We start from the raw sequence: 26,558 nt of genomic DNA on the forward strand, positions 1-26,558 counted from the left end.
AGGACAATTGTGGTTAAGTGACTTGCCCAACATCACACGGTTAGTAAATGTTAAGTGTTCTGAGGTCACATTTGAACTCAGGTCCTCCTGACTGCAGGGCCAGTGCTCTATTCACTGTGCCACCTAGCCACCCTTGGTACATTATTTTCGAAATTATACATGGCCCAAAAACAATTCTTTAAACTCTGACCTTTTAAGGAATCTTTAATTGTTTTAAAAACTAATTTCCAAATTACTGAAAAACATAGCATTCATATTTGGGAGAATACATGAAAACTATTTTATACCTGAAGAGCATAATTTTTGGAGATTCTTTCCACCATATAAGGGACTGTAGTTTGAAAGATTTCTTTAAACGTTAAAGGATTCATCATTGTGAAGACTCCTGCAAAATGCTCCAACACTTCCTTTTCTTCTTTCATTCTAACTGTCTGACAGTTTGCTACTCGAATGTATGTCTGTCCATTTCCTGCTATCTGGACCTGAACAGGAAAGAAATACATGCAACTTTTATATTACTTGAGAATGGAAATATTTGTAAGTCAAAATACAATTTACATAACAAACTGTTAAATATGATCACTGTTGCATTCAAACACTGCAATTTTTTTAATGTCTTAAAAACAAATCTCAATCCTGTACAGTTACATTTATAAACTTTCACATTAGAAAAAAAAGTTTTATGAAAGATTATAACTTTACTAAGTTGTTCAAAGCCAGGAAGAGACTAAATCTAAAGTTATGCTCTCCCTAAAGAAAAACATAAGATTTTCATTGAGACTTTTTTTCTTTTGCTTTTTAGAGGGCAACTGGGGTTAAGTGACTTGTCCAAGGTCACACGGCTAGTTTTTGCTCCTGACTCCAGGGCTGGTGCTCTATTCACTGCGCCACCTAGCTGCCCCAAGAGACTTCTTTAAGAGCAATTCCACTGTATAATGGTAGAATGTATGTTGAGCACTATAAGTGTAGGGCTTATAAAATCTAAAAATGCATAATTTTATGTGGTGTTTTCATTCATAACAGCTTAGTTCATCACCATGTTACTCACCTGATAAATATCTAAAGCCTGCATTGCATATTTCACAAGTTTTATGTAAATCTGTGTCTCTTTGGGTTGTAATTGTTTGTTGGGGATGAATTGAGCTTCTGGAAGAAAGATTACACGCCAAATGAAAACCACAAACCACAAAAAAAAAAATTCTCAAAGCCCTACACAAATGCTGTATTTTATTTAGTAATTTAATTAAAGTGAAAAATTACCACCAGGTGCTTTACATGAAGTTATCCCCCACGTGATTGTCTTGACTCCGCAGACCAAAGTTTTTACCAAACTCCGACAATCTGTAACTTGGAATGTCTGTTTATCTTCCTTATCCTTTTCTCCTTGTTTCTCAAACACGGGCACTGGTGCGGGAGCGACTGGTGTGGTAGGGGCTGGTGAAGGCGCAGGGGGGGGTGCTGTGGGAGCTGCAGGTACCCCAGGCAAAGCGGCTTCTGCTGCTCCGAGTTCTGACTGAGGTTTACATTTTTTAAAAATGGCAGACAACTGATACCGAGCAATGGTGTGGAATTTCAGAACAAAAACCTGGAAAGGGAGGAAATTAATATGATGGTTTCAAAAGAAAAAACTTATCCTGAATATACTAAAAGTTACTCTTCAAATCAAATTAGTTCAGCAAATGAAAGGCAAATAATTTCAATGAAACAATATAACCAAAAGGGAATTCTTTTGATTCTCTTCAAAAAAAGTGACAAGCATTTAGTATGTAAAACTGTTTTTAAAAACATTTACTCATTTCTAACATACCCAAATAGTATATTTTACCTAAACATTTACAATATACCTACAAGTATCCTATAAGACAAACTTAGTAATTTGCTGTATGAAATACTTTCCAGTAAAGAGATAATTTGGAACCCAAAGTTGGGAAGCTTTGAGACCACTTATTAAAATATATTTCTTTCATTTAACTTGTTATAAAAAATCCATACCTCTAACATCCTCATTAGAATATCTCTCCCATTTCCATTTTCTTGCTCACTTTTGGAGCGGATGCAATCTACCAGGTTTAACAAAAGTTTGCAAGACATAGTCTGGATGCTGCTAGGCAATGACTCATCATCAATGTTCTTGGCAAATAGCTGGACTGCAAGGGAGAGGTCATTGAGAGGTAAATGCTGACGGACATGATGCACCAAGTCTGCCAGCGTACTGTACGCAAGGGGCCTAGAAGGGGAAAAATATTCATTAGTTTTTAGGTCTATTTCCTGGTGTATATTATACTGACATTTATAAATTCCATAATCAATTTGTTATCATCTCATTTTATCCTAGTAAGATAACTCTACAGGAAGGCCAATGGACCACTGAGGTCAAACCTAGAATTCAGCTAACAATTTTACAACTCTTCCCATTTTTCACCTAGTAATTTTAAAGATTCCTTTTTAAAGCTGGTGGTGGTGAGGGGGGTTTTCAAATTGAGTTTTATAAGCTTTTGTTCAACCACACCACTCCAATGGACAATGAAATATATAATTAGCCTGAGGAAAAACAATTACTAGGCTTGATCATGCATATGCCCATTTTGTGGCTCAAAAAGTAGAAATAGTACATGTCAATTAACATTTTCCTATTCTGTGGTACATTACCATAATATTCAGACGATTAAGTTCTAAAAAGACTCTGTATATTGCCATAATTCCCCAAGCTACAATATAACTTTTAATTTGTTCTCTAATAATAGAGTATTTTACAAATTCACACTCTTCTAAACCTCTTCAAGCAGATGGTCAAAACATTCTTCAAACTACCTAAAGACTCCTCACTCACACTTCAATACTCAGAGCTACAGGACATCTAAAAGCAACACTGTCTGCAACTGCACTTGTGAAAATTAAACGAAGCAGATATTTAAACGCTATTCGGCTTAACAAAAACAGTAAGATAAAAACAGAAAAAAAAGCTAACAACCAGAAGGTATTTTTCAAGTGTTCTACATACAATTCACGTTAACAAAAAATCAACTCTCATTTTTTGCTTTATCTCTTTATGTCTGGGCACCATATCAACTGATTTAAAGCAACAACATCCTTTTTAAAAGTTCCTGCATTTCTAAATCTCATGGCGATTCAAGGACACAGGTAAATTTAATTTATAGGTTCTAGAATTGTTAGATACTCTAAACAGGAAATACCAGAAATCATTACTACTGGGCAAGTATCCAACTAGATACACCAAGGGGTTAGTTAGTTCATACCTCAGAGTCTCTCGAGCAGTATATCCAGAACCAATTAGTATAGATTCATCAAACAGTTTGTCCATGCATGGAATGAATTCTAGAATGTAAATATGTATTGCATCGATTATCAACAAAACCAATTACACGTTAAATTACTTAAACAGTATTCAACTTAAAGGTCAATTTTATAACCCACATTTAAAAGAGGGAAAAAAAAAGTCACACTATTTCATTCTATAAAAATGTTGATTTCCTTAAGATAGGTACACAAAACATGTGCTACTAAAAATACAATTTGGGATATTAGCAAATGCTTTAAAAATTAGACAAACTTGGGGTGGCTAGGTGGAGCAGTGAATAGAGCACCAGCCTAGAGTCAAGAGGACCTGAGTTCAAATCCGGCCTCAGATACTTAATATTTAACTAGCCATGTGACCTTGGATAAGCCACTTAACCCCAACTGCCCGGCCTTGCTCCTCCAAAAAGCAAAAAAAAAAAAAAAATTTAGACAAACTACTAAGAAAATGTGAATTTATTTTGAAATGCAAAAGGCGGAATAACTTAATATATGGTCATCCTCACTATTTTAAGCATGCGTGAAGTTCACTGTGCTAAGCAGTTGTGATACAAAAATTTAAGTGGCCAATAAGGGACAGAGGTAGTCGCAGGAGCTCAGAGGACAAGAGAATAATCTGTTGTCCCTATTCAGTGAAACAGTCAGTCAGCCTACCATATGCCAGACACTGTGCTAAGTGCTGGGGATACAAAGAATGGTAAAAACAAAGTCCTTGGTCTCCAGAAGCTCCCAGTCCCCAAGAGGTAAGAAGAGAAGCAAAGAGCCCAAATAATACATACAAATGAACAGGCATGAAGTAATTAATGGCTAAGGAAGTTCAATGAGGGACCTGAAGAAATTAAGCTTCATTAAATACTATACAGGGCATTATAAGACAGAGGACAATTTATACAAATACTCAGTCTGACAGGAGCTGGCATGTTAAGTTTAAGAGAGAACTGTAGAGTATGACAAAAGGAAAGTATGTGTATAGTAAAGTAATATGAAATAAATGTAGAAGCTGGAATCAACTTGTGGAGAGACTTAAATGACAGTTTGAGGCATTTGTATTTTATTCTAGTCAACAGAAATCTCCTCTCCAGGAGAGCAGAGTAGCTTGGTTACACCAGTCTTAGGAATATTATTTTCCCAGCTACATGAAAAATGGGCTTGAAAGGGGCTAAATTAGACATAGATCCAATGAGGAGGTCATTTCAATAATCTAGGTGACTAATGATGAAGAACTGGACTAAGCAGCAATGTGAATGAAGAGAAGGTGACAGATGCTATGGTGGCAGAATGAGAAGGATTTAGCAATTTGTTAGATATGGTAAGTAAAAAAGAGGGAAAAATCAAAGGAAACTCCAAAGATCCAAACCTAGAAGATGGTGGGAAAGCTTGGACAAGTAGGTTTGGGAAGGGAGGACATGAGCAGACGTAACAGATTTGGGGTGTTGGCAGGCAATAAAAGTTACAGCTCACAGTTGGAGATGTGGGACTAGAATTAAGAAGAGGAATTTCAGCTGGATTGAAGGAATTAGGAATCATCTGCATAGAGGTGATAACTGAATCCATGAAAGCAGATGTGACTACAAAGGGATTACTCATCAGATGATGATCTGACCTGAAAAGAGACTCAAAGAGCATCAAACATGTAGGAAAAGAATCAGAAAAGGAAGTGTCACAGTATTCAAGGAAGGAAAGTTCTAAAAGCTTTAGCAATTAGAAAAATACAGGATCACAGAACAGTACAGATAGTAACATTCTAGATCTGGAGCTGCAAGAGACCTCAAACTTTATTTAAACTATTTGTACATTTTAATTTGATTTTTTTTTCCATTCCACATTCTCTCCCTCTCTGTGTCCCTCTCCCAACCAAAGAGAAGGCAAGAAGCACTCATTCTACACCTGAGAAAACTGAGGCCCAGAGAGAAGTGACTTGGCTAAAGGTCATGCAGTTATTAGTAAGCGAAAGAATCAGAGCTCTTAGATTCAAATCCACTTCTCTTTCCACCATAACATGCTGCATCCCTGCTAGATGATGGATAAACTTTGAGAAAAATGTCATTAGGATTAATGGGCCAGGAAGCCTAGTGGAAAAAGTTCTGCTGAGAAATAATCAAGTGGTGAGGAAGTAGAGACTAAGGTCAAGGATGAATTCCCTCTACAAGCTCAGCAGAAAAAGGGTGATGATACAGGGCACCAATCTGAGAGAATGGTAAAGGTCAAGTAAAAGATGTTATGATTCAGAGGAGTCCTGAGCATGTTTGAAAGAGGAGGGAAGGGGCCAAGACACAGGGAAAGATCAATGGGGAAAGCACCAAGAAGATGGGAATGGGAATCAAAGGCACAGCTACATGGGCCAACTTTTTCAAGGTTCCCTCTCCCTCAAAGTTTGAATCAACAGAGGACAAGACAGGAGAAAATGCAGGAGCTTCCAGCTAAAATGTAGAGATTCGGGAGTTCATGTGAGATGACCTCAGTTTTCTCTCAGAAAAGTAAGAGGTGAGATCATCTGTTAAGGTGACAAGTTTTGAATAGCATTTGAGGGATCACTTGGCAATCTCTCCCATGGTGTGATCTCTTTGGAAATTCTTCCCAAATCTTTGTCTAGTCATGATCTGTTTCCAGTTCCTATTCCACATCTCCAACTACTTACAAAACATCTTTCCAAACTATCTGTGCCACTAATTCCTCAATCCTAATTTTATATTTCTACAACTAAGCTCAGTTATCTTTTTCCCTTCAGTCTACTCCTCCTTGTGACGAATCTATTTCTGTCTATGGTCTCCCAAACTAGTCCCTTGTGTTCATCACTTCATTTTTTTGCTTGATTCCCCACTCTTACCTCTTATTTATTTAGTTATCAAGTCCTATCCATTCTACCATTAAAAGATCTCCTATATCAGAGTTGGAAAGGACCTCACCAGCCATATAGTCCAACAAAAGAAAAAGGCCTGGAAAGATTTAGTGACTTGCCTAAAGTCACACAGATAATTAGCTTCATAAACAAGATTTGAACTAATCCTCTGTGCCTCTAGAATCAGTGCTATTTCCATTGGTCTTTATCTTATCAAAGAAGTCTACTCTCTCACAGTTCTATGGCTTTGCTCATTTATTCCCTATGCCTTCTTGCCCATCTTTTAAAGCCCAAACAAAACACCACCTTTTATATGCAAAATTGTCTCTAGTTTCCCACTAACCATCTTCTTTCTCAAAGAACTTTTAATTTCTAACTTTCAAATGCACTTTTCCATGCAGTATTACATATAATAGCTACACATTATACGTCATTTTATTCCACCCTTTAGAATATAAATTTCGTGAAGGCAAGTACTAAACATAATACACTGCACACTTAATTAGAAGTTTTGGATATAGTATATATATATTTTTGCATTAGAAGGAACCTGAAAGGTCATCTAGTCCACCCTCCTCATTTTGGAGATGAGGACACTAAAGGTTCATATAGAAGAAGTGACATGCTCAAAGTTACACAGGTAGTTCATCATAGCAGTCTAGAACCCAGACCTCTTGACCACTAATCCAGTGTTCTTTTACTATATTATGCTTTGTAGAAATGATCAGATGAAAATAATGTTTTTAGTTATGCAGGGTTAAGAAAAAAACAAAGATAAAGAAATACTAAAAGTTACTCAGAAGCTCTACAAAGTTCATGTATCAGTTACGGGATTATAAGAAGGAACAGGGATAGCATCTTAGTGGAAGGACAGTAGAGTCATGGCACAGTAAATAATATGGAGAATAAAAATATGAGTTTTGATAATCACAAAGGTAAAACAACTTTGATTTCCAAAACCAGATTCACCTCAAGACAGTGATCCCATAACTTTGCACTGGAAGAAGTAATCCCAATCATAGGAATGCTTTTCCAACTACACTCATCAAGTAAAATGGTTTTTTTTTCAACATTACCACCTTACCTCTTCCAGTCACAGAATTTAGGCATCAATAATGAACCTGCACTAGTCCACAAACCACTACACCCAAATTTTTAACAAGTTTTGTGTTTTCTCGAGCAAGCTTAAGATCTAACATTTAACAACTAGTGCTGTTAAAATAGCCATATGAAATACATATAAATCTAAGCACTGAACAAAAATGTACATACGGCTCCTTAAATCTGTAGTAAGAATGTGTTTGGCAGCAATGAGAAGTTCTTTTCTAAGATGTGCAGTTTCTGCTGGACAATTTGATAATAACTGCAACATTCCTTTTACCATCTGCTGAGAATATTTTGCCACCAAATCCTATAAAAACAAGAATTAGGAACAACATGTGTAACCATACCTCTGGTAGAAGTGTAATAGGTAAAAGATCAATTCAAAATGCTCTTTATAAATTTAGTTCAAACCAGTTCAATAAACTAACTGTACATATAATATTATATTAGATTTGCTAAATACCAACTCTATTTATTTGCTCCAAAAATTAACTTGAAGCAGTAGCTTAAGTCCTATTGAACTTCTACAACCACCTTGAAAGTAAGGACCCTAGAGTTTCAGTCATTTAATCTTCGCTCAAGCACAGAATAATTCTACAAGATGAAAACAAAAATGATTTGAACTGGAAAATGGAGAAATCATCCAAAGAATTTAATTTAGAAATCTTTTCAATAACCTATTTTTGTCTAATTTTCTGGATATTTTGAGCTTACAAAGTTTATTTCAATGATTTTACAGTGAACAAATCATAAATGAATATCCAATTATTTAGGACAACAATATTTCCCCAAAAGTACATTTAATTTTTACAAGATCCTACAAGGCACGAATTAAAAATTATTAAAATAAAGTTTTGAGGAATGTGTTCGAATCACAATTATTCCATAAAAAATTCTGAGTTTTTTATTTTGAGAAAGAACTTTCTATTTGAAAAGTGAGAGACAGAGCAACTCATTGTTTTCTTTTCTTTCCCCTTAATCCACTAGTAAATTAAAATATAGATTATATGAGTAATTACGTTTCAAAAAATTAGTAAAATAGAGAATGCAGAAGAAATTACTTTAAAACCTAACCATGAGAATCAGTTAAAACCTGCTTATCATACTTTTCATTTTATAACACAAACTTTTCCACTATAACACATATACAAAAGATTACCATAGTTGTCTAATTCTCCCACACATCTTTCTTGTACAATTTCTAAACAGAGTTCTAAATACTTACACCTGAAAGTATCCTACTCTTTCCATCCCCTCATCCCAGGTTCCACAAGATTTAAAACTAAAATATTTCAACTTACCTGGTAAATTCTTATAATATAAGCTAAAAATGACAAAGTTTTAATCTGAGCAGCAATGAAATCAGCGTACAATTCCTTATTGTATAGTTTATGTTGCCTGGAATAGAATCAAATTGGATTTACTGTATTGTACTTTAACCTCTGTAAGTGAATTTAGAATTAATTAAAAGAAGATTGAAGGCTATTATGCCCATAAACATGTTTAATTTTCACAGTGAGAAATAAATAAAGCAGCAGCAACTTAAGTTCACATCCTACTTTAGACTTTCATTTTAGTGAAGACTAAGTAGCCAATGTTTGATCCTGAACCCTATTTAACCCTGGACGTGTTTGTTACAAATGGAAACAGTACCCAAATCAACCCATTACAATCAACAAAACAGACTGAGACTAGCCTTGAGAGGTTACTGACAAAGTCAAACAGAGTCTCATTTAATCTTTTGACTAGTATCATTAATAACAATCAAGTTTTGTTCATGGGATACATTTACAAAATTTTAAGTTCACAAGAGCTATAATACAGACTTTATTTTTTAATTTGAAATCAAGAAATTACCACTATAGGCAAATAGGTTTATGTTTACCAAATTTCTTTACAAACTTGTTTCAAGTTTTGAGTGTCCATATATTTAATGTCAAAATGGAAGAGTATAATATTGTTCTTAGTTGTCAGTGCAAACTCAAATATTTCATTATCCTAAACATATCTCACCTGGCTTGGGCAGATACCTGAATTATAATAGTATTCATTATCAATGGCACAAATTCAGCAACCACGTTGTGAATATTCAGCTTGTAGAGCTAAAAACAACAAACAAATATTAGGCACCCAAGTTTTTTATTTTCTATCTTTTGGACTACATATTACAGATTTACACAATCTCAAATTAGAACACCTCATAAGGTACACCACTTATAAAACTAACATATAGTACTGTAGATCAGGCCTAATTCCGACCTGTCTAGTGCTTCAGGTTCTGAAATGGAATGAAATGACATACTTACAGACCATCTAAGAATAAACAAAAGCTATATGGAAAGGACAGAAAAGATGTTGGGCAAGGAGACAGCACAGATTCAGCTGAGTGCCACTTCTCTGCCCATTTTCCTATCCAATGATGGGATGGCTTTTGTACTTCAGTCACCAAGAGACTACGTTAATGGCTCAAGCCTTAGTCCACTGAGCCAGCTGAGTCTCAAGTAGGGTTTCAATGCCTTTTAAGAAAAAAACTACCATAAGCCTGACTTCATATGCATAACTGATGTTATATGCTTTCTCTGTCAATGGGTGGGACTGGAGGAAGAGAATTTAGAACTCAAAATTTAAAAATATGAATGTTAAAAATAAACAGAGAACTAGATATAAAAAAGAAACAAAAGAAAAAACTATCCTAGCCTACACAATAGATATTGCTTCTACCATAGATGGATGTGAGACACTAGCTTTGTCATATCTGAGACTGACTTTAACATAAATTCCAGGTCGCCATAGAACCTCTTATTTTTCCTTGGTACCTAGCATCTCCTCTATGATGACAAGGAAGTACTCTTAGCAGAAGTGCTCAGCAACTTGAGCCTTTCCAGAGTATCCTTCCAAATGTTTCTTTATAGTCGTTTCTGTATGTTCAAAGTGAGACTAATTTAGGTTACATCCTGAATCTGATTCACTGTTATCCTCCCTATTTTTCCCCAGGACTCTACCCCTTACCCTCAAGCAAGCGCTACCATTGAGTCCCCCAATCTCACATATATATTCTCTTTCTCCCTCCTCTCTCTCTCTCTCTCTCCCCCTCTCCCTCTCTCCCTCCCTCTCACCCTCTCCCTCTCCCTCTCCCTCCCTCTCCCTCTCCCTCTCCACTATTCTCCCTTTGACTTATATTTTGGATGTCTCTTAGATCCTAAACAAATCTGCTTCCTCAAAAAAGTTTTGATGGTTTCTAAGATATTTTCTGGTTATAAGATTCAACAGTCACATGTTACGTGATACTGTTTTCCTAGGCTAGATAAAGTTTTAATTACTGAAATTAAGACCACAATATGCAATACACATACCTGATACATTAAAACAACAATTATGGGCAACTCAGCCAATACTTTCAAGGAAAGAGACCCTCTAGGAATTATAGAATGCTACAAGACAAAAAACATTTGAAATTAGCTTATTACTTTGAAGCAAAAACACTACAAATTGATGTAGTAATAATATCCAATAGTACAGTCAATTACTGACTTTTTGTTGAAATGATTGTAAACTATTATTAAAATGAATAGTGCACCTACCAATCATGCTGTATTTTCAAAATTTATTGGTATTTTCAATGTAGCCACTTAGTATAAAAAGAGAAAGCTGGATATTTATAGAGTGAATCCCCTAGAAAAATTTTTAATACATAAAGTCTTAATATATAAATTTTTCTTAATTAAAAAAAGGATGAATAGGGGCAGCTAGGTGGCACAGTGAATAGAGCACCAGTCCTGGAGTCAGGAGGACCTGAGTTCAAATCCAACCTCAGACAAGTTCATTCAGAGAATGTCAAGGTACTTCTTTAGTTTCCTACTTTATCCTCAATAAATATTAAAAGATTTTTCTAAATTATTCCACTCATAAAGGTAAGGGAAAGAATATATTATTTCAATTTTATGAATGAAACTGCTACACATCCAAGCAACAAATGTAATATACCTCATCAAAGTTAAGGAAACAATTCAAATATTTTGACCAATTCTTATGCTTTCTAAGAGATAAAAGTCAGATTATATACTGTTACATAATTCATTTTTCATTTCTTTTTATAAATGGCTTTCACCTTTAAAGTGAAAGTATCAGTAACACTAGTTACTGCTTTGGGTCAGGTTGGTGAAGACGACTGTACAGAAATAAAATTTTACTCTTGAAAAATGTATAAACCAAAAGGGGAAAAAAACTTACTGTTCTTGTCTCACTGTCATCACGTTCAGGATTTACTTTCACAGCAAGTGTTGTGATCATACCAACCATTTCTGGGGAAGGAACTGTGTTATCTGGGATCACTTGAGGATTCTCAAAATAACGATTCTAGAGACAGAATATAAACTAATTCTCATTTTTCTAAATCAAAATAGATTCTATGCAATAAGAAGAGTATGTACAAGCGAAGTAAAGCAACTGATAAAAGCAATCCATAAAATTTACATGTTTTTAAAGTACCTATTACAAGAATGCTTATGGATTAAATGTGATATTTTCAAATACTCTCCAAAAAAGACTACAGTTTTCTAGCTGCCCAAATTAGAATAAATTAGAGTTTACTCTGTACATGAGATCAAAAGAGCCAGAAGATAACAGAATCTCTCTCTACTCCAAAAAGGCAGAATACAAAGCCATGGGAGTTTCCTGAATATTTCCTCATTAATAATAAAATACAATTTAAACTATTTGCATAAGAAGATGCCAAGAATACAGTGGTTTCATATTTTGTTACAACCCAAAAAATGTGCTCTATGTATCAAAGCATCCAAAATTTGGTCCTATCAAATTTTTCCACTATCTTTATTAATATAATACTATAAGTGGTAATTATAGTAAAAGAGTAAAAGATTTTTATTTTAAAAGGGGTGTAATTTTTAATCTATTAAGGAATGACAGTAATATAACTTGTATTTCAAAGTAAATATAACATGCTTAAGAGTAGTTATAAAACACTATGACAAACTTTATAAATGACAATTTAAAACAACCTGATTTTAAGTTTTACCCAAGATTTTTCAAAGATTAAAAATTCTTATGTAAATAGGTGCATGACAAGTAGAACACCTAGACAATGATACTCCATGCCACAACGCTTCCTCCCTTTCCTTATGTAAAAACATGAATTCTAAACATACCACTACTTTTGGAAGCTCCTTGTATATCTGTTTCACAAAGTCCAAAAAATGATGAATCTAAAAACATTCAGAATAAAAAAGATTTTTAGTATATAATTATTTTTAATTTAATTAACTTTAATTTTTAATATGTAATTCTTGTAATCTTTCCAAATACATTTAACAATATGCTTAAAGATAAACATGATTCTCTGTAAATTTTCAATAATTTAACTGTTTTAAAGCTGACATATCAGCATTTATTAAATTATTTCATGCAATGTTCGAGACAAATCCTCTGCCAAAAATCCACAGAAATTTTCTACCTCTACCTCTGTGTTTATAGAAATGTTATTCTCAAATAAGCAGAGAAATAGACATATAAGATTTCCCAAATTAAGACATATTACAACTAACCCACAAATGCTCATGAAATAAAAACTTACTTCTTGTGTGATTGTTGGACGGAATTGTTTGTGTAGCTCAATAATTATCCTTAGACAAATAAGCACATTTTCTTCATTTTCAGTCTAAAAATAAAAAGGTTTTAAACTGAAATTTTTTTCACATAAGTTTTACTCCATTTCAAATCCAGACTATAAAAAATATTTCCTAACAATTCCATCCCCAAAACGTCTGACTTAACAAAAAAATGTTTTTAATTGATAGAGCAAAGCTTGGTTCATACCACTGAATTCTTACCAGTGTTTGGATGCCCTTATTCAAATAAGACTCACCATATACTGTCAGAGTGAATATATTCACTTTCAACTGAAATAAAATAATTCAGAGAGTAGATTGCAAGATAAATTAACATTTTTCAAAGCTTGATAGTAAAGATCTTGAAAATGATGCCCACAAAATTAAATTTAAATTCCACGAAACAATTCAAGCTTCTGGGGAACAGAATGGCTGCAGAAGCTGCTAAATGGCTTTACCCTAAATGACAGGTAAAAATTAAAATCAAAGGGGAAACAGCATCCCATCTGTTTTTCAACCATCAACTCTTCAAAGGAAGCCATTATAATTGTTCTACAGACTAAGAAATAAGGTCTTAAAATTTCTTTCAAAGTCCGTTTTCACTATTTTCTAAATTACATTTTTTCTAAAAAGATTATATAGATCTTAACCTTCCATATAAGTCATAATCATCTCCCTTCTTTAAAAAGAAGAAAATGTTAAATCTTCATTAAGTATCATTAAACAAAGAGAATTCTTTTTCACACAGTCACACAGTTACCTCCAGGAATCGAAACATCACAGACAAAACATTTTTGGTATGAGGACGAAGATGTTCATTTGTTGGTATTCTATGAATTATTTCAAGAACTAGTTTCCGCAATTGCTAAAGAAAAAGAAAAAAAAAAGAACAGACTTTAAAGAAGCTTTTTTTGAAATAATTAAGAGTGAAACCTATCATTCCCCTGGAGACATAGTCATTCTTAAAAAACCAGTGAACAGTCTGGCAGAGTCTATACATTTAGACCTGTTATCCTTATTACTTTAAAATAGATGTGTTTTAAAGCAGTATTGATGGGTTAATTTTCTACAAAATCTAAAGACACGAACTACAAAATCACTGTTTTAAGTAATTCTAATCTCTAAACAAGACTACAATTTCTCTTTAAACATAATTTTTTCACTAAGTAAAATTTCACAACATATCAGCAGTTCAAAAAGGACAGAATATGGGGACTGGATGGTACAGTGGAAAGACTATTACACTAGGAGTCAGAGAGCTTTAATTTTAGTCTCAGCTCCCACTGGGCACCCATGAGCATGGCACTTCCCTGCTCTGGATCTTAAGCTTCTAAATCAATGAAGATCCCCTCCTCATTGTCATTCCAGGAGCGTGAATTTGTGATCCTTAATTTAGAATAACTGGGCAGGAGGGCAGAGGAGTAGAGATGATAGCTACATTTGCCATCCTATACACTCTCTCCTCCTGTCCCCCATTCCTTTAAATAAGTTTTCTGAGGCATCAGGAATAATCTTAATACCGAAAGGATAAGAATGGATCCAACCACTAGGTATACCAGAAACTAGAAATTTCAGCCTTTTAAAGCCATCTTAGATCAACATTTATTGGGCATCCCAAAATTAAAAAGTAAAAGACGTCAACATAATTGCTTTCATCTATAGCACAGTAAAAACCTTACCTGAATTGTTTCACTAAATAACATTTCTAGTATGTGACTGAAATAACCTAGGCGTATTTTATCTTTAAGAAGTGGCCAATCATTTACTAACCCATTCAAGGAGCACTGATTGAGTATCTACTACATGCATCGTGTTGGGCCAGTGTTAGGAACTAAAAGGAAGCAGGATCACTTCTACCTGAGTTTATTAGGACAGAAAAGGGCATTTGATTTTAGTGCAAACCATTTGCTTTTATTCTTTCTAGTATAAAAACCCCATGTTGTAGGTGGGCAACCTGGTCCTGAGTGGGATCTCAAGACTCAAGCCCAGCCAAGGTAAGAAGGGAAAGGTTCCCACACACCACCCCTTGGCTACACTGTGTCCCATGAGGATGCAGGGCCCTGAGGAGAAAACTCGTTTCACCACCACACTGCCAAAAGAAGTGTGATCTCAAAGGAAGAAAACAGGCAAATGGGCATTTCCCTTACAACCAAATGGCCCAGGGTCAGTAGAGGAATGCTTTGTTTTGCACTTTGCTGAGGCTACAGGGCAAGCAGGTGGAAAAATGGGATGAGAGGGACAGGGGGCCCAAGCTGGGACAGCACACCCCTGAATATGAGGGTTAGTCAACAAAGCCAATACACCAAAAGCAACTGTGAGCTAAACAAACTACAATTTCAGTGCTTTGAAATAGTGAGTAAAGGGTTGGAGACAAAGCCTTTGGTAAAGCACTGCTGGTCATTCAGAAGGAGAAGGCTTCATCACTATCTGGAAGCCAATCACAGTTCACCAGGAACATCTAAAGTTTAGATTTTAAACATCCTACCCAACCTTGCATACACCAGGTGAGAAGCGGCAAAGTGGCAAGCTGTTCAGCAAACTCCTGGATTAAGCAAGCAGTAAGAGAGCAAGCCCTAGTGATGAAACAAGTAGGATCAGGGTTGGTCCTCATTCCTCTTACTCTACAACAGCAAAAACCAAATTCATTCCCTTGGCATTGGTTCTTTACATAGTTTGGATCCAGGGGACCAGCTCCTGATCTGGAAAAAAGGGCCAGGGACAGAACTAGTTATATCCGTAGACAAAAGGCAAGACAGGCAGTCCCAGGCACAAGAGAAAGGCAGTGGCTTTGGGTTATGGTACTTTTTTTTTAAATGGAGAGGAAGGAAGAGAAAGTTTGTGAACCAAAAAGACAGAACACTGGATTAGGAGTTTAACTTCAAGAAAGGTGACAAGTTTTTGTTAGTAAAAGAGAACACCTTTCTCGTATGCATTTAAAAACACATAAACATGAATCTGTATTCTATAAATTAAATGGTGTGTTTGCCACCAAGAAGTAGAAATAAAATGGTATCTGGTAACTGTGCTCCACTTAGCAGACTCTCCGACCAAAGCATCAGCATTCCTTCATTCACTCATTTGTTTTTGGAGGGGGGGAGGCAAAGCAATTGGGGTTAAGTGACTTGCCCAGGGTCACACAGTTACTAAGTGTGTCAAGTGTCTGAGACCACATTTGAACTCGGATCCTCTTGTCTCCAGGGCTGGTGTGCTATTCACTTTGCCGTGTACCTGCCCCTCATTCACTGAGGTTTATAACAATTACTAGGAATATTCAACAATGCAATTTGATTCCAACAAGCTTGTCCTCAAGCCTTTGCAAACCCTTGGGCTACCATGTTTCAAAGAGATTAGTGAATGAACAATAAATGAATAAGGATTGAAAAAGAAAAAAAAAAAAAAAAAAAAGAAAGAAAATGGTGTCCACAGTCATTGCTTTCAGGCAGCCTCTTGAAGTAGGGGAAACCAGCTGAAGCCAATGAACAATGATGGCAGGCCTGAAATTCAGAGATCAGAGAAAAAAGACCAGAAAAGATAGAAAAGGGTACCCCAAACAAGAAAAAGTTAAGGGTAAAAACAGTGACCTGCAGTTTATGAGAGGAGAAAACCCTCCCCTCCTCTCCAAAATACAAGAATATGTCAGAAAGGGAAATAAAGAAATAAATTTGTTTCCTTTCCCCTCCAGCTATTCAACAGAAAAGGGCATTTTAATCAGCAAAGGCTTCCTAAAAGTTTGATTTCAGCTAGGCCTTGAGAATGGTAGGATTTTGATAGAGGAAGATTTTGGGAGGCTGGCAAGCAGTCAGACTTTCTGCCACAAGGAAGAGCATGAGCAAAGTCACGGAGGTAGGAAAGACTAAGATGTGTTTGGGAAATGGCAAATGGTCCAGTGTTGCTAAAGTGAAGGAGAATGGTGTAATTATAAGCCTGAAAGCTCAGCTGGAGCCAAACTGTGGAAGGCCTTGACTGCCAAGCTAATGAGTTCAGATTTTTTTTAAGGTAGGCAAAGGGGAACCACAAAAGACATCTGAGTAGGGCAATTATTTGATCAGAATTGTGCATGAAGATGAATCTGGCAGCAATGCCTAAGCAATATAAAGAGGAGAGATTAAAGCACAGGCAACTAGTTAAATGGCTATTGTGATAGTCCAGGTAAAGTCACAATAATTTAGTAAATGAGTAATTAAGGTTTAAAAAAAAGTGAAAAGGGGGAAGGAGAAAAAAGACACATGCATTCACCAGAGCACCTAGATAAATTATAACAAGAAAATACTATCAACTAAGCAATAATCTTTAACAAGGTTATCTTCAATACAGACATTCTCACTGATTTTAAAGCTATACCATGAACTTTCTAGTTTGCATAGTTTTTTATAAATGAGATACTAGCACATGGGATTTCTTCAATTTTTAACAGGATTAACTGATATTTTAAAAAGATTACCTGTGCTGGTTTCTCTTGCAGAAACTGAACTTCTCCATCTTGTAGAAATGTAAGAAATCGAGGGATGATATGCTCTAGGAATGTAGAATACTGAGGGGATGATGTTACATTCTATTTAAAAAAAAATTTTAATACTGTTATTTTCATTTTAAAATTTTTAAAAAATAATTTACAAGCTATTGAGGTTGCTGAGAAGCTATTTTCCAAAGTAACTACAAACATCCAATCTACTTAAAATGCTTTGGATAACAACTAAAATAAATGAACATTTATCAAACTCCAGTGTAGAAGGCACTGGTAGACACCACAGATACAAATGTGTAAAATGAGGTTCCCTGACTAGAGCACCTCACATTGTGGGGAGGAGGGGTATAGGAGGAGAAAAGGAGATTAAGGCATAATACAATAGAAGCAAATGAGTGGAGAACAGTATTCAGGAACATTTCAGGGAGAGATCAGCCCCAATAACACTGGAAAGACAATTTAGAACAAGATTATGGAGGGTCTTAAAAGTCCAGCTAAGGAATCTGTATTTTATGCACTAGGCAATAATAGGGAGTCATTAAGGTTGCAGAGCAGAAAATACTTCAATCTAACTTAAGTGTATTAGCAGGAGAGCCTGAAGGTAGGGAAATTAACAGAAAGGAGGCATTCATTCAACTATTTCAAGAGGAAACAAGGGCTTAAACTAGGGGTGCTATGAGTGACAAAGAAGGGAACAGACAGGCAGATATTGTGGGGTATGCACCTAGGATTAAAATGATTTAGCCCCTGATTGGATATGGGAGATGAGGGAAATGGAAGAATCAGAGACTACTCTGAGGTTTAGAGCCCTGAGTGACCTGAAAGAGAGTAGTGCCATCAAAAAAAAAAGAAGTTGAGAAGATTATGGACATTCAGGGTTAGGGAAAGAAAAGAACGAGTTCAATTTTAGAAAGACTGAATATGGGGCGCTAGCTGAATATCCAAAAGTGCTAGTGACACTAAAAAGGAGATCAATCCCTGATTTGTGATTAAGGAAGTCATTTACATAGAAGTGACAAAACAATTTTAAATACAATATAATGACAGTTAAAATCTAATTCAAGAGACCTAACAACAATCTTAGTTTCAAGCATACTAAAATATGAAAGCTTTTCCTTCTAAAATTATACCCCATATCAAATTTTAAAATAACCCCATACAAGAAAAACGAACAGTAGAGCATAACTCATTAACATTAATAAACTCTTTCATCACCTACTGGCATAACCAATCTGCAAAGCAATTTGGAATCTTGCCAAGAAGATGATTATACTGTCCACATCCTTTAAGTCAGATTTTACTGCAGGGAATGTATGTACCCCACAGAGATCAATGACAAAAGGAATGACCCCACTTACACCAAATATTTATAGCAGCATTTTTTTTTTAAGCAATTGGGGTTAAGTAACTTGCCCAAGGTTACACGGCCAGTTATTTCATGTGGGTGTTAAGTATCTGAGGCTGGAACCAATCCCAGGTCCTCCAGACTCCGGGGCCAGCGCTCTTACTCACTGCACCACCTAGCCATCCCCTAAGAGTACTTTCTTGCTTTAACTTTATGACAATGTGCTCTTTCTTCTAAATACTGGAGATCACTGCAGTATAAAGCACCCATTACATTTTCTGAAGTTGTAGTGTCTGAAGGAACAAATGATTAGTGGGTAGGGACTAAGAACAAAGTAACAGGCAAAGAGGCACCTGAGTGCTGAACTAGTTACAGTTTCACACAATATTTTTTTTTTTAAGCAATCGGGGTTAAGTGACTTGCTCAAGGTTACACAGCCAGTTATTTCTGGGTGTGGTGCTAAGTATCAGAGCCTGGATTTGATCCCCAGGTCATCCCAACACTGGGGCCAGTGCTCTTACTTGCTGAGCCACCTGGCCACCCCTAAGCAATTGGGGTTAAGTAACTTGCTCAAGGTTACATGGCCAGGTGTTTCTGGGTGGGTGCTAAGTGTCTGAGCCTGGATTTGATCCCCAGGTCATCCCGACCCTAGGGCCGGTGCTCTTACTCACTGTGCTACCTGGCCATCCTTCACACAATATTAAAAGACCCAGAAGAAGTTTATGGAAGAACATGGAAAAATCACCAAAGCTGAGAAAGTACAGAGATCACAACTTGTGCTACTGAAGGGTATGGTCACCTCACTGAGATCACAGACCCATCTCCGCCACTCATGAGTCATCCTCACTCCTTGGTTCTTTTGAAGATTTATGTTAGTTGTGGGTCTTATATGATCTAACAGTGCTATTTTGCAAAGCTCCAGGTATCTTGCTGCAATGAATGTTTGCCTGTTTGATACTTTCATCCAGCCATGTATTTGAAAATCCAACAAATATTTGTTAGTTACTTACATACTGTGATAGGCACTGCTTTCAAGAAGCTTAAATTCTATTAGAGGATGATACAGCATGTACACAAGAAAGAAAACACGAGGTAATATAAGACAATTCTAGGAAGGTGAGTGCTATTAACTGAGAGGACTAGTTATTAAAACCTTGTATAGGAGACAACATCTGAACTGGGCTTTGAAGGAAGCTTGAAATTCTATCATGAGGTGGGAAAGTACTTTGAAGATCAGTCATATGAAGGCTAGATATAGAATGTCAGGTACAGGGAACAGCTAGCAAGCCAATGTGACTGGAAGTACAGTGTGCAAAAGGAAGTAATATGCAAAGTCATGAAAAAGTAACATGGAAAAGTGGGTGAGAGCCATATTGTGAAGAGCTCTTAAAGCCTTAGGAGTTTATTTACATGTTATCCTAAAGGTGACAAGAAGTCATCAAAGATTTCTTTTGGGTACAGGAGGGAGAAGGTTGTTAAATGATGAAATATGTATTTTAGGAATATCAATTTGATAGCTGTATGGATGTACAGGAAAGCTGAGAAAACTGAAGACAGTAAGACTTCTTAGGAGAGTTTTACAGATGAAATTAAGGGTCTGAACTAGGGTGGCTGCCATGTAATTAGAGAGAAGGGTAAGGATGAGAAAGATGTTTTGGAGACAGAATCTACAAGACTTAGCAAACGATCAGATACTGGGATTGAGAGGGGAAAGGATCAAAGATTACTCCAAGGTCATAAAACTAGGTAACTGGAAAGACTGAGGATGTCATCAACAAAAATGGGAAAGTTTGGTGGAGGATTAGATTTGGATAGAAATCAGTAGTTGGAAATGAGGTGATAAGTATAGACAACCCTTAATAGTAGTTTGGCTGTGAGAGAGAAGAAATATAGGCCAAAAGTTTAAGAAGATAGCATTCAAGCAAAAGGTTTTTTTGAGGATGGGTGAGGGAAATGGTTATGTATATAGGCAAAAGAGAAGGAACAAGAGGAAGATAAAATGAAGATGAGAAAAAGAGAAGGAAAAAAATGAGGAGACGAGCTCCTACAGAAGACAGGAGAGCACTGGATTAAGGGCATAAGTGGAGAAATTGGCTAAGGCCAGGAGAAGGGTCACCTCTTGATCAGAGACTGGAAATAATAAAAGAGAATAGGATTGGGGAGGCAAGGTGAGGGGGTGTAGGGGGGATGGGGGTGGAGCATGAAGGTAAATTTTGAAATGTAAGGTGAGGGAAAAAATGGATGGCTGAAATCTCAAAACACAAATTTCTGGCTATGTATCTAAGCATCTGGAGGGTTTTCCAACCCAACTGAAGCTACCGTGTTTCCCTGATAATAAGACCTATCCCGAAAATAAGCCCTCCCCTTACTGTATAAGATTCCTCTAAAATAAGCCCTCCCCCGAAAATAAGCCCTATTGAGATTGCTACTGTAGTGAAGGTGATCCCCCAGTGATTTGCTTATTGAATAAAGGTACATTTTTTTGTTCACATTTACCTGTTTATTAAAATTGCTGTCAATGCTCATTAAAATAAGCCCTCCCCTGAAAATAAGCCCTCTGGTGTTTTTCTGCCCAAAAAAATTAATAAGACAGTGTCTTATTATCGGGGAAACACGGTAGCAAACTGCTGAGAATTCCTGTTTGTTTACAAAACTCTAATCTGGGGTTTTCTCTATTACCATACAATATGGAAACCCAAGTACTGGAATATAAACTGAATCTAACTACAGGAGGGCAGTATTACAAACATAAAAGATTTCAAAAATGAATTCTGATGGTATCTGTCAAAAAAAATCTTACTCGTTTAAAAATGAAAGGATCATAGAATCCTAGATTTAGAGCTGGAAATAATCTTAGAAAAAACATCTGGTACAATACCCAATTTTACAGATGAATAAAGTGAGATGCAAAAAGATTTTGTGACTTTCCCAAGCTCACGAAATGGTAATGACTGGCAGATCTAGGTCTAGAATCCAAGTGCTCTAAGCCAGCACTCTTTCCAATGCACTACATTGCAATCCCTCAATGTTACTGGGAACAAATAAGCAAAAAGATGGGGATGATTACAGATCCTAAGCACAAATTTAAGACTACCAGAAATGTATAACTTGTTTCCATTTCTATTTTAAACAATGTATCACATGCTATAAAAAGTAAAATACGATATACATTCACTACAATTCAACAATTATTAAGCACCTACTACAGGCCAAACACTGTGATAATCACTAGATATACAATAAAAACAAAACAATCCCAACCTCAAGATTAGGTTCCACAACAGCATATGTATAGGTATGTAAATATTTAGGAGGTAGAGAGATAACAAGGTATAAGTGCTAGACTTGAGGTCAGAAGACTTGAGTTCAAATGCTGCCTCAGACAATTATTAGCTGTATAACTAGTCAAGTCACTGAAATCCTCTGCCTGTTTTACCACCTATAAAATCGTGATAATAACAGGACCTACCTGCCAGGGCTATTGTGAGGATAAAATGAGATGACTGTAAAGTGCTTTGCACTCTATAAATGCAGCTAGTATGAATATTGATAATGCCATTATTAATATTAAGAAATACAAATTACATAGAAACTAATTTCAAAAGAAAACATTAATTACAAGACTGGGAGAAGCTTTGTGTGGGAAGTGGTACCTGAGCTGAGCTTTGAAGGAAGCTAGACATTCTAAAGAGACAGAAGTACATTGCAAACCTCTACAAAGGCTCCAAATGAAGAGAAGAAAGTTCAGGTATAGGGAAGAGTTCGCCAGTTTCATTGGAATACAGAGTGTAGGAAGAAGAATAACATAAAACAAGAGTAGAAAAGTGGGCAGCAGTCATGTTAGAGAAGGCTTTAAATACTAGCCCCTGAGGATTTTGTTATTTCATCCTAGAACAACAGGGAGCCACTCAAGATTTTTGAGTAGGAAGATGACATGGTCAAATTTGTATTTCAGGAATATAAATCTGGCAGTGTTGGGGATGGGCTGGAGAAAAGAATGGACTAGCAGCAGAGAGACCAATTGGGAAGCTACTACAGTAGTTTAAGCAAGAGATGATGAATAAGATTAAAGGAAGTATGAATGGAGAAAAAGAAAAATATGTGAACTGTGATAGAAGTAGAAATATCAAAACTTGGCAAATAAGTGTATATAGGGAATGAGGACAAGTGTCATGGATAATCCCAATGTCAGGAACATGGGTGAGTAGAAGGATGGTAAGGTCCTGAAAATAGAAGAGAATATATCAACAAATATACTTTTAAACAAATAAAGAAGCCAAACTAAGAGAACTTTGATGAAGGTTCAAAATAAAAACAAAGTTTTACAACATACCTCAAAATTTTCACTAACTTCTTGCATCATTTTCAGCTTTGTTTCATCCGCTGTAAAAAGTGAAATATAACTCAAGTTATTGACATTTTTTTTTAATCCTACAATTTTTAAGGTTTACTATCAAAGGGAAGCAATCAGATCTTATCAGTTTGCCTATCATGGCCCTCTGTTAAAAAGGCATATAACTAGATCCCTATCACCATTCATACCCAGTCATACATCCAGGCATAAGCGCGCGCGCACATACAGTCATTCATATACAGACACAAACATTTGCCTCTTTGGGGCTCCAATCAATAATATCCATCATTTTGCTTCCCTACAAAAAGAGGAAAGAAAATATAAAGGGAGTTTTAAAGTCATCATTTATCTCACTGTGCACATCAATTTAATAATGGAGCAAGTAAGTCATATCATGTTTTCTAAAATGGCAATGAGGAAAAAAAATCAACTTACGTGTATTTACATCTGTAAGAGCAGCCACAAACTGAAGGTATTTTTTCATCAAAGTGGTTTGGTCAACCACTGTGGCCCCAGGTGTTGCAACAAATGCCATTTTTCTTTTGAGTTAGTTTGTGTTTCTTAGAAGAATGGAGTCAGGGCCAACCTATTTTTACAAAAAGGCATAGATTATCTCAGTTTTCCAGGACATAAGCTTATAAATTCTAACGCTTAATTCTGAACATGCTTATTTCAAAAATTTCTGCCTACAAACCCCAATATAAAGGCATTTAATCAATGATTTTTAAAAAATTTTTTAAATCTAAATTCGCATTTTCTGCTACCCTTAATATGCAACATGCAGCTTTTTTCTTCAACTTCAAATGAAGGGCGAAACTTTAGAGAAATATCTTCTAGTTAATTTTTGGGTCCCTCTCTCCTTTTCTTTTCAGTCAGGATGCTAACAGTGAAAAGAGAAAAGGAGGCTCTCCCGAACCATGCTTCCTTGGAAGCCCAAACTCTCCCTCAGAGATGATGGGAACAATAATGTCACTTGTGCGGATCCGGTCCGGTCCCAGAAATACAAGAGGGGGCTCCCCAGGATCACAGAAGTCCAGAGCCCAGCAATGTTATTTTAAAAAGTCTCCCCAAAGCAAGCTGGTATCAGAGGCCCCCTGGGCAGGCAATCTATTTAAATAAAGAGGATCAGGTAGTGAGTGACCCGTTTGTGGATGGGGTACTGTTTTCCAGGACTGTCTGGCTTCTGGGGCGCCCCAAAGAGCTCCTCCCCTTATTCCTACCGCCCCTTCTCTGCCCTTCCCCCCTTCACCTCCCAGAATGAGGCTGGGGGTGGAGGGGCCGCGAACTCCTAGAGAAGGGGGGGTATCAGAGGTAGGTGGGTCTCCCGGTACCAACTTCCGGGTACATACCACAAACATTACCCCCCACCCCCCGCCCCAGTTCCCTCCCGGAAATCCTCCCAGCATCCTTCATCCCAGGCCCCAAGTAAGCCCCAAGCCCTCAGGGCTCCGCAGCCTAGACCCCCGCCCCGCCCCCTGTCCTACAACGCCTGCGAGACCGCCTCCGCGCCGGCTGGTGGCGCTGCCGCCGCGGTCTCTCTCTCCCTCTCTAGACAGCGGGGGAAGAGACCAGAGCTTCACGCCGAAAGGCGAGGATCGGAATCAAGACGCCTCCCCCCACCCCCTCCCTCGGGCCCTTCCAAGGCCAGGCGGGGCAGGGTGTAACCTTTTCCCAGCCCCAACCCCAAAGGCTCCTCCAGGTGCCTTCTTTGTTGCAGTACAGGAGGGTTGCCGTTGCCCGAGCCGGTGCTACGGTGCCCGCAAAGGGTCAATTCCGAAAGCCACCTCGGCCTTTCCCTCGTTCTGCCCCACCACCCCACCCCCTTTACCCTACCTAGGAGTAATATGTAGGTGTAAAGCCTCAGTATGAAACCCCTGGCCCGGTTTCGGCCGAAAGTGGATAAGGAAGTGGGGGAAAGGGCTCTCGTGCGGTGCCCCAGGACCCTTCTGTCCCAGCATCACCCTTAACTACGTCCGGGGATAGAAAGGCCTCCTGACTCCCATGCACCGGTGCTCCGTAAGGCCTCACCCGCGCACGCGCTCAGAAACCCCGGCAGGCCGCAGAAAGCCCCCTCCACCCCCCCACCCCCGGGAAGCACACTCCCTCCCCCTCACCGCGCCACCGGGAAACGTTCCGATGGAACGTTTGCTCACTCACCCTGAGAGGCTGCAGCTCTTCCTGCAGCAAGAAGGCCCATGGCTCCCAGAGCAAAGCTGCCGCCCTGCGGAGTCCCCGCCCCCGCTTAAAGCGACAGACTCTCCCCGTGTGCTGCCCCCAGCGCTCGGGGCAGCCAATCAAAAAATTTGTGCCCAGATGCAGCGCCAGTCAGGTGTCACCTACAGGGAACTGGGTGCGGCCTGGCCCGAAGCTGGAGGGAAAAAGTAGCCACCGGGTAATTGACGTATCCCGGGGAGTGAAAGGGTTCTTAGACGTCCTAAAAGGTGTAAACATAGTCTCGTGCATTTAAAAGGAAGACGCTAAAAGTGATTGCAAACCCTTGTGATTGTGTGTTGCGCACAAAGTATCCCCCTTCCAAGAACAGAGCTGCGCTGCTAATAGAGTAGGTTGCATTTCATCTCCCTTAACCTTCCTAGCTTATTTTCTCAATCCTAGTGGGAGTAGGTGATAACGAACCCAAAGAATGTGCCTAGGACTGGAGACTCAGGTTTGGGAGCCAGGGACGCCTGAAAGATCTTTCATTTTGGAGTAAGTTATTTATTGTTCAGTTCTGCCCGACTCTTTGTAACCCTACGGACCATGTCTCCCCAAGTCTGTCCAAGTGCTTCGTTTCCATGGCACTATCTATTAATCTCATCCTCTGCCATTCTCTTCTTTTGCCTTAAATCTTTCAAAACATCTGGGTCTTTTCCAGTGAGTCCCGTCTTCTCATGTAGCTCAAGTATTTCCGTTTTAGCTTCACTATTTGACCTTCCAGTGAATAGCCTGAATTAATTTCTTAAAGTATTGACTGATTTTAAACTTCTTGCTGGCCAAGAGACTCTCAAGTCTTCTCCAGGACCACAATTCTAAAACCTCTCTTCCGCAACGCTCAGCTTTCCTTAGGGTCCCAGCTCTCACAGCCATACGTAGCTTTGACTGTACACACTTTTGTCCTGCTTTTTAGTATGCTCTCCAAATTTGCCATAACTTTCCTTCCAAGAGGCAAGTGTCTTTTAATGTCATGGCTGCAGTCTCTGTCTACAGATATTTGACACTGTTTCTATTTCTTCTCCCCCTATTTGCCAGGAAGTGATGGGACCAGTTGCCATTCATGATCTTGTTTTGGTTTTTTTTTTTTTGATGTTAAACTTTTACTCTCCTTTCTTTCACTCTAATCAAGGGGCATCTTCACTCTTCTTCACTTTCTTCCTTCAGAGTGGTATTGTCTGCATATCTGAGATGGTTTATATTGCTCTGGACAATCTTAATTTCAGCTTTTGATTCATCTAGCCTGGCATCTTGCCTGATTTACTCTGCATATAAGTTAAATAAATAAGGTGACAATATACAGC

At 37.6% G+C, this 26,558-nt stretch overlaps 1 protein-coding gene and 1 non-coding gene across 7 annotated transcripts in view; both read right to left on the minus strand.

Moving 5' to 3' along the window:
• TRRAP (transformation/transcription domain associated protein) overlaps positions 1-25,341 on the minus strand; it is a 175,007-nt gene extending 149,666 nt beyond the window's left edge. For 3 of the 6 annotated variants that reach the window (XM_069084881.1, XM_069084880.1, XM_069084877.1), the window contains exons 1-17: positions 25,204-25,341; positions 23,482-23,632; positions 23,026-23,075; positions 17,324-17,434; positions 13,643-13,747; positions 12,849-12,932; positions 12,424-12,480; positions 11,489-11,614; positions 10,612-10,689; positions 9,272-9,360; positions 8,560-8,656; positions 7,427-7,565; positions 3,258-3,336; positions 1,993-2,227; positions 1,261-1,585; positions 1,049-1,146; positions 288-482 (exon numbers count right to left, since the gene is read on the minus strand). In XM_069084881.1, coding sequence (XP_068940982.1) covers positions 288-482; positions 1,049-1,146; positions 1,261-1,585; positions 1,993-2,227; positions 3,258-3,336; positions 7,427-7,565; positions 8,560-8,656; positions 9,272-9,360; positions 10,612-10,689; positions 11,489-11,614; positions 12,424-12,480; positions 12,849-12,932; positions 13,643-13,747; positions 17,324-17,434; positions 23,026-23,075; positions 23,482-23,581 — 1,968 coding nt within the window. In that variant the 5' untranslated portion in view covers positions 23,582-23,632; positions 25,204-25,341. Of the gene's footprint in view, positions 1-287; positions 483-1,048; positions 1,147-1,260; positions 1,586-1,992; positions 2,228-3,257; positions 3,337-7,426; positions 7,566-8,559; positions 8,657-9,271; positions 9,361-10,611; positions 10,690-11,488; positions 11,615-12,423; positions 12,481-12,848; positions 12,933-13,642; positions 13,748-17,323; positions 17,435-23,025; positions 23,076-23,481; positions 23,633-24,879; positions 25,074-25,203 lie in introns of those variants that run through there. The other 3 variants (XM_069084882.1, XM_069084879.1, XM_069084878.1) reach the window with 2 other exon arrangements.
• LOC138159250 (small nucleolar RNA ZL1) lies at positions 23,153-23,346 on the minus strand. Its single transcript, XR_011167850.1, has one exon. It is a non-coding gene; the product is annotated as a small nucleolar RNA ZL1 (small nucleolar RNA).
• Positions 25,342-26,558: the final 1,217 nt, after the last annotated feature.

This window comes from Petaurus breviceps, unplaced genomic scaffold (assembly GCF_028583685.1).
Source record: "Petaurus breviceps papuanus isolate PSGF00001 unplaced genomic scaffold, PetGlider_PUasm1.0 175, whole genome shotgun sequence".
NCBI classification, from domain to species: domain Eukaryota; kingdom Metazoa; phylum Chordata; class Mammalia; order Diprotodontia; family Petauridae; genus Petaurus; species Petaurus breviceps.